The sequence below is a fragment of the Dromiciops gliroides genome, chromosome 3 (genome assembly GCF_019393635.1).
Source record: "Dromiciops gliroides isolate mDroGli1 chromosome 3, mDroGli1.pri, whole genome shotgun sequence".
NCBI lineage: Eukaryota > Metazoa > Chordata > Mammalia > Microbiotheria > Microbiotheriidae > Dromiciops > Dromiciops gliroides.
Window position 1 is genome coordinate 665,392,091 of NC_057863.1, and position 11,494 is coordinate 665,403,584.

General features: G+C 39.0%; 1 protein-coding gene across 1 annotated transcript; it reads left to right on the forward strand.

Annotated features, from left to right (window-relative positions):
• Positions 1-9,942: 9,942 nt before the first annotated feature.
• On the forward strand, positions 9,943-10,962 carry LOC122748439 (vomeronasal type-1 receptor 4-like). The gene has a single exon (XM_043994072.1). The coding sequence runs from the start codon at positions 9,943-9,945 to the stop codon at positions 10,960-10,962; it is 1,020 nt and encodes a 339-aa protein (XP_043850007.1).
• The last annotated feature ends 532 nt before the right edge of the window (positions 10,963-11,494 follow it).

Consider the following 11,494-nt stretch of genomic DNA (forward strand, 5'->3'; position numbering starts at 1 on the left):
TGGACCTTTGTTGGAAAGGGGATAGCTTTGCTTTGGAACATCCTGTATAGATTTGCCACTTTTCTTTCCAAGGAGTAAGTATCTTTCAAATTCATGTCTGGAGACACCATCTACAGTGATCTTAGGGCTCAGGAATATAACTCTGGCACTTCCATTTCTTCTCCTATGTTTCAGGAAGTGATGGGACCAGTTGCCAAGATTTTATTTTTTGAGCAGTGGGAACAAAATTAAAAATGGACTCCAAGGGAGAGAGGTATCTCAACCAAGAAGTATACAGTGGGATCTCAAAAGCTGAATAACTAGCATTTTTATAGCATTTGACTATTTTAAAAGTGTTTCCCATTTGCTATATCTTTCATCTTCACAACAACCCAGTGAAAGAGGTGCTATGCTGCAAATTTAAAAAATGAGAAAACTGAGGTTGGGAGAGGTTCACAGAGCTAGGAAGTGCCTGAGGCAGGATCTGCACTAAGGTCTTCCTGACTCCAAGTTCAGCACTCTAGCCATGATGGAACTAGTTGCTTGAGGTCTGGTTCAGGACAGAGGCATAGAGCCCTTCACTGCTCAGGCTTATTCCCTACCACCTCCCCTGTCTGTGTTACCAGGGCTGATGTTCTCATGCTCCTCCCTCAGGGCACAGGAAAGTTTCTTCTCTGCTGCTCCTGCCTACTCATCTGTCATTTCTCTTCTCCATAATTAGTTTCCACTGGAGAGTTCTTATTAATGAACAGTAATTGCTGATGGTAATTTGCATTGGGAGTAAAAGCTCTCTGCTCTTGGAACATCCCTTGGCTCCCTCTGCCAATCATGTCAATGTCATTCTCTTTTGGGAAGAGGATGGGAGGGGGCAGATCCTCTCCAGGAATCAAGACTCTTTAAATAGGGGGCTGGCTTTACACAGCCTGCCCACTCCCACTCTAATGGCCACTTCTGTGCCTGACATGAGCAGCTGAGACCAGCCTGGTAAGTGTCTTTCCATAACTCAGTCTCAGTCATGTAGTGTATCTACTTGAAGGGAGAAACTATTCTCTAGGATGTGAAAGGGAGACAGAACCTGGTACAGACTTTCTATACTATGTGGGCTGGGAAGTAAACCTAAAGGAAGGATCTGGTACAAAGTGTATGATTTTTTAAAAAAGTCTCCAGCTCAGAGCCTCCTCCCTCCTTCTCTGCTCAGCTCCCTCTGGTGCCTCTGCCTCCCTTTGCTTTTTCCTTGCCAGACACTTATCCCACTTGGGCACTGCCTTGACAAGCTGTTGTTTGGAAAACCAATGACTTAAAGAACCAGAGATTTAAAGTCAGAAAAAGCTGTAGGGTGCATTTGAGTTAACACCCTCACTGGCAGAGAGAGGTGCTGTGAATTGGCCATTGTCACATAGACATGGAATACACTCCACACGACATAATAAGGGAAGGAATGAGCATATAAAATCAAACAAAGCATCTCCATAACACACAGAAGACTCCTGTCTGGATATCTACTGAGCTCTCTTATACTTAAGTTCCAATGTGAGTAGCTAGTCAGAGAGCTCCCTAAATAACTCCACAGGCTTCAGGAAAGGGAGCTTTCATTCAGGGATTTAATGACATCTCCCTATTATCAGCTCCTTCAGGATATGTGCTATAGCACATAGAATTTAACCAATAAATAAAAGGAAACCATTTCTCTGCATATAATAATCTTTATGAAGAAGGCCTGCCATCCATTGATAAAGGACAGGTCAATGACACACCTCCATATGTGCAATAGACCCAGAGGAAAAGCCAAGAGCATCTTTTATACAAAGGTGTGTCTTTTCTCTGGTTGGCCTGACTGGACTGCACTGGCAATTCCCCTAGAAATCTCCATAGGGGGATATTAGGCCAAGAGTCCTAAGATTCTTCCCATCTTTAGAAAGGAAAGGGACAGTGGGATGACTCTCAGTTGTGGCTACTCACATACCCTCTCTGATTCCTAAGGAATAGAATGTTAGCTGCTTTATGAAACTCAGTTTGCATCTAGCAAACTTGGCCAGAAGTTGACATATTCACAAGCCATCTCAATAAGGCTCACATTTGTCATGGGAATGGAAATTGAACACCACATTTCTAAGCTTTGTATTATATTTTTTCAATAATTGGCCATGGATTAGAACCTTAAATAGTTATAAAAATACAGAAGGAAAGAAATATTAAGGATATCCTTAGATGACTGCTATTTAATAAAAATCAAATTCAATATAGAGCCATTAAATAAAGGCTTAAAAATTAATTGGTGGGGGCAGCTAGGTGGTGCAGTGGATAGAGCACCAGCCCTGGAGTCAGGAGTACCTGAGTTCAAATCCAGCTCAGACACTTGACACTTACTAGCTGTGTGACCCTGGGCAAGTCACTTAACCCCAATTGCCTCACCAAAAAAAAAAATTAATTGGTGAATAAATGCTTTAATCCTAAAGCACTGATAGGTCAAAGACAAAATTATAGAAATATTAGATAATTTCATTAATGATAATGAAAACAATGAAACAGCATATTAAAATTTGGGGGAGGAGGTCAGTGATGTCCTTATGGGAAAAGTCACATCTTGAAACACTTTCCTCCCTATTGTGGGGGAGGAGGGGAAGGTTCTCACATGGGCATGGTAGAAAGGTTTGTAAAGCAAGAACCAGAGCTGGGAGAACAATGAAGAATGGCTGGCCTAGGCATTTCCTGAAAACAGAGGCTCTGAGAGGAATTAGCCCATCAGAGAAGGAACCCTCAGAGGAATAGTTAACTGCCAGAGAGAAAAGCAAGGGAAGAGAAGGACACTCTCAGTGTGAGAAGGAAGTTTGGGAATGGCAGTGAAGGCCACAGATTGAGAATCAGGGCCAGGAAAGTCATGAAGATTGGCTGACCTGGGCCTAACTCAAAATGGCATTTTCCAGAGGAACTCATCAGTAGGAAAAGGCTGTGCTAGGGTTGGAAACAGGAAAGACATCAAAGAAAAGCTCTCTGAAAAGGATACTTTCAATTCTTCTGCTTTTAACTATAAAATTTTTATGGAATAATACATGGACAAGCTTTATAAAGGTACCAGGAACCAATGAGAAAAAGGCATATTCCTTCACAAAGATTATCCATAAATTTATAGCACAAAGCAGAAAAATAGAATATTCAACGTATCCTTCTCAACTCATGATGCAATAACAATTATATTTAATAAGGAACCACAGAAAAATAGTGTAAAATATAATAAAAATAACCTAATCTTAATTAACAAACTAGAAAAAGAACAATCTAAAAATCCCCAATTAAACACCAAATTGGACATCCTGAAAATTAAAGGTGAGATTAATAAAATTGACTGTAAAAAACCATTGAATTAATTATATGCCAATAAATTTAATAATTTAAGTGAAACAGAAAAATATTAATAAAAATATAAATTGCCTAAATTACCAGAAGAGGTAATAGAATATAAAAATAGACCCATTTTAGAATAAGAAAATTAAAAAGCCATAAATGAGCTTCCTCAGAAAAAAAAAAGCAACCAGATGAATTTACATGTGAATTTCATCAAGGACTTAAAAATCAAGTAATTCCAATATTAAATAAATTATTTAGAATAATAAGCAAAAGGGACCTTCCCAAAGTCCTTTTAAGAAAAATATGATGCTGATACTTACAACAGGAAGAGTAAAAAGAGAGAAACAGAATTATAGACCATTTTCAAAAATACGATTGCAAAAATCCTAAATGAAATAGTTGGTAAAATATCACAATAATATATTACACAGGTTATACATTATGATCAAGTGTGATTTATAACAGGAATGCAGGGATGGTTTAACACAAGGAAAATTATTATCATAATTGATTACATCAACAATACAAGTGTTAAAAATCATATGATTATATCAATAGATGCAGAAAAAGCATTTGATAAAGTTCAACACTCATTTCTAATCAAATTATTTGAAAGTATTGGTATCATGGAGTTTTCCTTAAATCAATCAAAAACATTTATCTTAAGTCATCAACAAACATAATTTGTACTGAGAATAAACCAGAAGCCTTTACAATAAGATCAGGTGTGAAACAAGGGTTCCCTCTGTAACCAATATTATTTAATATTGTATGGAAATCCTAGCAATAGCAATAAGACAAGAAAGAGAAATTAAAGATATCAGAATAGGGATTGAGGTAAAAAAACTATGATATACTTGGAAGATCCCAAAGACTCAACTAAAATGTTAATTGTAACAATTGGTAACTTTAGCAAAGTAGCAGGACATAAAGAAAATCCACATAAATCATCAGTATTGCTATATATCACAAAAAATACCCTGCAAGAAGAGATAGTAAAAGATACCCCATTTAAAATAACTGTAGGGGCAGCTGGGTGGTGCAGTGGATAAAGCACCAATCCTGGATTCAGGAGGACCTGAGTTCAAATCCAGCCTCAGACACTTGACACTTACTGTTTGTGTGACCCTGGGCAAGTCACTTGACTTTAATTGCCTCTAACCTCCAGGGTCATCTGCAGCTGTCCTGCTATCTATCTTTCCACTGGACCCATTTGACTCTGCAGAAGAGAATGAGGTTGATGATTTTTCACAGCCTTTCCTCTCTTAAATCCAATTCACTTCAAGCCATGACATCACCTCTCAATGTCATGGTTGCTTTGAGAATAAAGGACAAACAACAACAATGTCATTTACCAAAATAAGGTCAGAATGAATACATGGTCTATATATAATGGAGATATTCCAAGAAAATGTGAGACTTGCAAGAAAGAATGAAGAGAGAACAGAACCAAGAGAACATTGTAAGCAGTAAGAGCAAGATTATTTTAAGAAGGACTTTCAGCAAACAAATCATTTTTACTATGATAAATACTAAAAGTCAATGTAAAGGGGCAGCTGGGTAGTGCAGTGGATAGAGCACAGGCCCTGGATTCAGGAGGACCTGCGTTCAAATCCAGCCTCAGACCCTTGATACTTACTATCAGTGTGACCCTGGGCAAGTCACTTAACCCCAATTGCCTCACCGCCCCCCCCAAAAAATTCAATGTAAAGGACATATGAAAGAAAGGACTGTCATATAGAAATATGTATGAAATAGTTTTACACATAAATAGCTGTTTGTGTCTAATGAGACCATTTCTATTGTGGGGGTAGGGAGGAAACAAGAGGAAATAAAAGAAATTTACTTTATTATTTATTTAAAGAAAGTAAATTGCATGAAATAAATTTATACTTTCATCTCCAAACATCTTTTTAAAAATTATAATATGTTATGGAAAGGTTTGTTTTATTCCATAAATTAAAAAGAAAATAAATTTTAAAAAGAAAATTTATCAACCCATTTTAATGTTAATAGAGAGTAGAAAATGGAAATAACTTGAAATAAAATATAAATAGAAGTTAAGAAGGATTTAACATACATGACAGGGTCAAGCAGAGATGAATGAATTTTATTCTAAAGGAAAAATGATATTGAAGATGTTTTACCAAGGAATTATCAGTTAGATCAATACATTAAAAATGTAAACTAACCAGCTTTGATAGAGGATCGATGGGAGAGGGAAAAGCCTCGAGGCATGGAGTTCTACTATAAAGCTATTGCAACAAGATTCCATTCTCATAAAGGGGCAAGCAATGCAGAATGAAATAAACACTTGGGGATGTAGCTGATGTCAGAATTTGCGTTGCTTGACCAGACATATTTTACATGAAGTTTTGTCTTCTCCTTTCAATGCAAGTGAAAGTGAGAAGGGAAAAATTAAAAGAAAGCTTTGTCTTACGGCACTATTTGGAGGTTTGGGCTTGATCATGTGGGGAACTGGAGAGGTCGCTGTCTTTCTTCCACCATCTTCTAAAACAAAATTTTGGAGGGAAAAAAGCAGCATCAATATTTTCTGTGAAAGATCCTGACATGCTGACCTAGAACAGTAGCTGGGTGAGAAGGGCACAAATGTGAAAGCTGGAGATCTCTTTCTCCCTCTCCCCTCTTTCCTTTCCTATACCCAGGAACTCATATAACATTCATTCATCCTTCCATCAATCCCTAAAACATTTAGTGTCTATTGAGTGCCATCCATTTGTCGGGTCTTCTGATAGCTGCTGTAGGGGGAACATTGGTGAAATAAAATACACTCCAAAATACACACATGAGACAGTCCTTGCCATTGTTAAAGCCTGGAAGCCCCAAAGACTGTGATTCTCTAGGTAAGTCAGGCTCAAGTGGAACACCCTGAGCTTACTCAGCTGCCTGGACTATGGCAGAGTTTGTTCTATGTATGTTTACATTGGGACATATTTCTCAGTTCATTACAACCCCTAAGGGCAAATAGAGTTTCCTTTACATCTTTGGATCCCTAGCCCTGCTCACTCCCTGGCATAATAGGTACTTAATAAATGTGTGTTCATTAATATTCATTGATTGTCTATGCAGGTTTAGAAAATTGGCTTCAAATCAACTTTGGGGAGTTGAATTTGATAATAGTAACACCATAGATGTCACAACTGTCAGGGAGAAATTATTTTCCTCTTATATTAATAACCATTTATTAAATTGGGAAATGGACTCTTCTCCTTAATTTGCTCATTAAAGACAAGCTCTTGTTAAAGTCAGTCTCTGAAAGACATAACTGAAGAGCTTATCCTTAGCCTCAAGGAACATGCTCTTCAATCTTGGATGGCATTTCACCCAAGTAGAAGATCTAACTTCTGTTGAGAGTATAAATAGAATTCAGTCTGGACCAGTTCTTATCTTGAGGAAAAGAGTCTCTGCCCCTGTATTCCTCCAAAGGAGATTAGGGGGACCCAGCTCATGAAGGAGAAAACCAACTAGAGTGGCTGAGATGGAGATGGATTCCACTGTCCACATTGCTGGAGGCAGTTGATCTCATGATCAAGCCACTTTCTCAGCAGGAGGAGCAGAAGACCTTTTGCCAACCTCCTCACTAAATATCTCCCAATCAGGGAAGATTTTCAGTTGTCAAGGGAATTGACAGGCAAGGGTTACTTAAAGCTATCAGGCTCTCCATGAGGCATCTTGTGGTTACTGGGAGAAACCATTGGCCACCAATTTGATTGGCAGCTTGCCTAAATAATAAATTGATTATAATTACCCCCAAATTCTGTCCTTTGGGGTTTTTCCCCCTCATCTCATGTCCCTGATCAGTCAGTAAAAGCCTCATTCTGTGGCACAACTATTTTTATGTGGTAAATTATTTCATGAACTACTTACTAAAACTAACAGAGATTAAAGGAAGAGTATCCCACTCCTAATATCAACTTCCCTGCCCTGTAAACCAAAGACAAGTGTGAGAATGTTTCTATTAAAGACCAGAAGGAAACACCTTCAATAGGATCTGCTTGGTGAGAATGAGGGAACAGTGCTCACAAATAACACCAACTTTTACTTTCCTCTAGGTGCCTCTGCCTTTGATGACAATTCTTTCCCCAAGATACCACCACCATGAAATCTAAAGACATAATCCTGAGTATTGCCTTCTTCTCCCAGACAGGGATTGGACTTCTAGGGAATTCCTTCCTTATTTTCCCCATCATATTTATTTTTCCCAGTGGACAAAGGATGAGACCTATAGACCCTATTGTTACCCAGCTGGCCTTGGTTAACTGCTTGGGGCTTCTCTCAAAGGGCATCCCTGAGACAATGACAGTTTGGGGTCTGATAAATTTCCTGGATGAAATTGGCTGTAAAATTATTTTCTACCTCCACAAAATAGCTTGGGTCCTTTCCCTCAGCATGACTTGCCTCCTGAGTGGCTTTCAGGCCATCACCATCAGCCCCAGGATCTCCAGTTGGGCAGAGCTTAAAGCCAAAGCCTCAAAATACCTTATCCCTTCCAGTCTCTTCTCTTGGACTTTTCACCTGTGATTTTTGCAATTATATTTCTTGGGGAATTTAGGGACCAAGGCAAAACTGAAATATTCCTGAGATAGAGCAATAATGGACATTATTCTCATAAAATTCTTTCTGGATTTCAAGTCTATTTATTTGCAATCCTTCTCTCCTTTCCTGATGCTATTTTTGGGGGACTCATGGTCTATATGAGTGGTTACTTAGTAGGTTTTAACATTAAGATAATTAATAATTTCATAGGAACCAGATCAAAAGAGCTAAAATTTTCAATGATACAATTGCATAATCCTTTAATAGATTTTCTTGTGCAATGGTTTTCCACAAGAAAATTTAGAAAGGCAATATTAATATTAATTAATATTAATAATGTCTTGAATTTAAAGCCTGAAACAAAACTTATTTCTAGTCAGATGACATCAAATCAGTCAAATGCACTTCTAAATTATCTTACACAGAAAACCATTCACCTTAGCAACTTTGCCATTTGATACTGATCACATGTAAAACTCCATACAGCATTCAATTACAGAAATAACATTAATATTATATAGATTGCCAGATGCTAAATCTTGTATTAAGTGCTTCCCGATTGTGTGAGTCAGGTGTAAGAAGACTGGAGGGAGAAATGGGTTATGAAGGGTTTTGAACACCAAAACAAAGGATTTTGTATTAGATCCTAGAAATGATTGGGATCCACTGGAATTGGTTGACTATGGGAATGATATGGTAAGACCTGAACTTTAGGACACGCATTTTCACAACTGAATAGAGGATAGACTGGAGTGGAGAAAGACTTGTAGCAAGTAGACCCACCACAGGCTATTGCAATAGTGAAAGTGTGAGTTGATGAGGGCCTACACCAGGATGATGGCTGGAACAGAGGAAAGAAAAGGACATATTCAAAACATCTTTCAAAGATACAAATTAAGTCAGTTAGGTGACACAAGAGATAGAGTGTCAGGCCTGAGGTCAGGAAAACTCATCTTCCTAAGTTCAAATCTTGCCCCAGAAACTTACTAGCTGTGTGATACTGGGTAAGTCTCTTAACCCTGTTTGGCTCAGTTTATCATCTGTCCAATGAGCTGGAGAAGGAAATGGTGAAGCACTCCAGTATCTTTGCCAAGGAAACCCCAAATGAGGTGACAAAGAGTTGAGCATGACTGAGACAATGAAACAATGATAAACAGCAACAACAACAAAAAATCCCAGAGTTTTTGGCAACAGATTGAATATTGGTGGTGAGAGATACTGAGACGAATACCTAGGTCACAAGCCTGAAGGACTGGGAGGATGGTGGTGCCCTTGCAAGTAAAGGGAAAGTTTGGAAGTGGGGACACTTTTGGCAGTGAGTTATATTTGAGCCACACCGAGCAATTTGTTTTACTTGACTGTGCATATCTGGTACAAGGAGGTTGTTCTTTTTCCAGTGGAAAAGGGAAAAGGATGGAGAAAAAAATTTAAATAAACTTTTTTGGGAAAAAAGTTTTTCCACTATCCTGCATGAAAGGTCATGAGGTTACGATTAGCGGTTAGGAGATTAAGAAGGTGAAATGTGAGTTTTTACCTCTCTTTCTCCCTCTTCTCTTTCACATACATACATATACATATATAAACATATATACAGTATTCATTAATCCATCAATCCATCATGCTAAATGACGCACAACATCTTGGATACCAGCTATCTCTGATAGCTCCTTCAGGGGGAATATGAAATAGAAAGTCATTGAAATCTTAGAAAGCTCCATTCCAGACCATTCCCACAGAAAAGAAAATACCAACGAATATGCACACACAAACCAAATCTGGCATTGTTAGGGCCTTGAAACCCTCTGAATTCTGATTCAATGAAATTGTATTTAAAGGCATGATTATTTGAATGTCTCATGTGCTATAAAAGCCTAGGAAAGAACAATCAACAATGAATGCCAAACTAGATTCCGGGTTGTTTTCAAGTATCAGCATAGAAAACTCTAAAGATCAGAAGGAGACATCTTCTACAGGGTCTACTTGGGACTGAGGAGACAGTGCTCACAAACCCTAACTTCCATGTTTCTCTAGGTCTCTCAGTTCTTCTAAGATACCGCCATCATGAAATCTAAGGACATAATCCTGAGTATTGTCTTCTTCTCCCAGACAGGAATTGGAATTCTTGGGAACTCCTTCCTTGTCTGTCTCTTTATCTTCATGGTTCTCAGTGGACACAGGATGAGGCATGCAGACACTCTTGTCAGCCAACTGGCCTTGGCCAACTGCTTGGGACTTCTCTCAAAGGGCATCCCTCAGACAATGACAGCTATGGGTCTGATGGATTTCCTGGATGATACTGGATGTCAAATTGTATTCTACCTTCACAGAATAGCTCGGAATCTTTCCCTCAGCATGACCTGCCTCCTAAGTGGCTTCCAGGCCATCACCATCAGCCCCAACACATCCAATTGGGCAGAGCTTAAAGCTAGAACCCCAACATACCTCATTCCCTCTAGTCTCTGCTTTTGGACTTTCCACTTGCTTTTAAATATCTTTATTCTTTGGGGAATCAGGGGACCAAAGTACACCAGAAACATGACTGAGATACAACATTATGGATATTGTACTCATGAGGTTCCTTCTGGATTGTATGCCTCCTTGTTATTAATTGTTCTTTCTTTTCCTGATGCTGTATGTTTGGGACTCATGGTCTCTGCCAGCAGCTACATGGTGATTCTTCTTTTTAAGCATTACAAGAAAGTCCAGAAAATTCACATTACTCACCTTTCCAGCAGAGCCTCCCCTGAGACCAGGGCCACCAAAACTATCCTACTACTGGTGAGCATGTTTCTCACCTCTTACTCAATCACTTGTGTTTTGACAGCATATATGGCTTTTGTAAAGTTCCCACCAGGACTGATGCATACTTCTGCCTTCCTGAACTTAAGTTTTCCAGCTGCTAGCCCTTATGTGCTCATAAGCAGTGACTCACAAGTTCATAAATATCTCTATGCTCTTTGTGGAAGAAAAAGTTCACATTCTGACAGACAGTCCTCTACCCAGCCTGGCTGCAAGAAAGCTCCCATTGGAGTAAAAGAATCCCTACACCAAATGAAAGCTGAATCTGTCCCCAGATATTAGACCAGGCTTCCATTTCCTAGAAGGGCAACCATGTGACAAGGGATAGAGTGTCAGCCATGAAGTCAGGAAGATTCATTCATCTTGCTGTGTTCAAATTTGGCCTCAGACACATTAGCTGTGGAATTCCAGGCAAGTAATTTAACCCTGTTTGCCTCAGTTTCCTCATAAATAAAATGAGATAGTCTAGTATCTTTGCCAAGAAACCCCAAATGGGGTCACAAAGAGTAGATAAGATTGGAATGACTGAACAATAACCATATCCTAGAAACAAAGGGAGGTTGTGTGTACTGATAATGGCATCAGAGAGTGAACTCACAATGGTGAATCTTAGGGCTATAATTCCTCATGATTTCTCTAGAGTCAAAGTGTAACACTGACCACCTTGACCCCTACTGCCTGAAGGTCAGGTATGTGACATCATAACCATCCCCCAGGGTGTTAGAGTATTCTTGCTGGGGTTTCAGGTACCATGGCTTTCCACCATTGGCTCCATAAGCCACTCACGACGCTCTCTCAGTTGTGGGGCTTAGTC

What these genes read in the sequence shown, in the direction of transcription:
- LOC122748439 (XM_043994072.1), top strand. Translation starts at nt 9,943, where the DNA reads ATGAAATCTAAGGACATAATCCTGAGTATTGTCTTCTTCTCCCAGACA.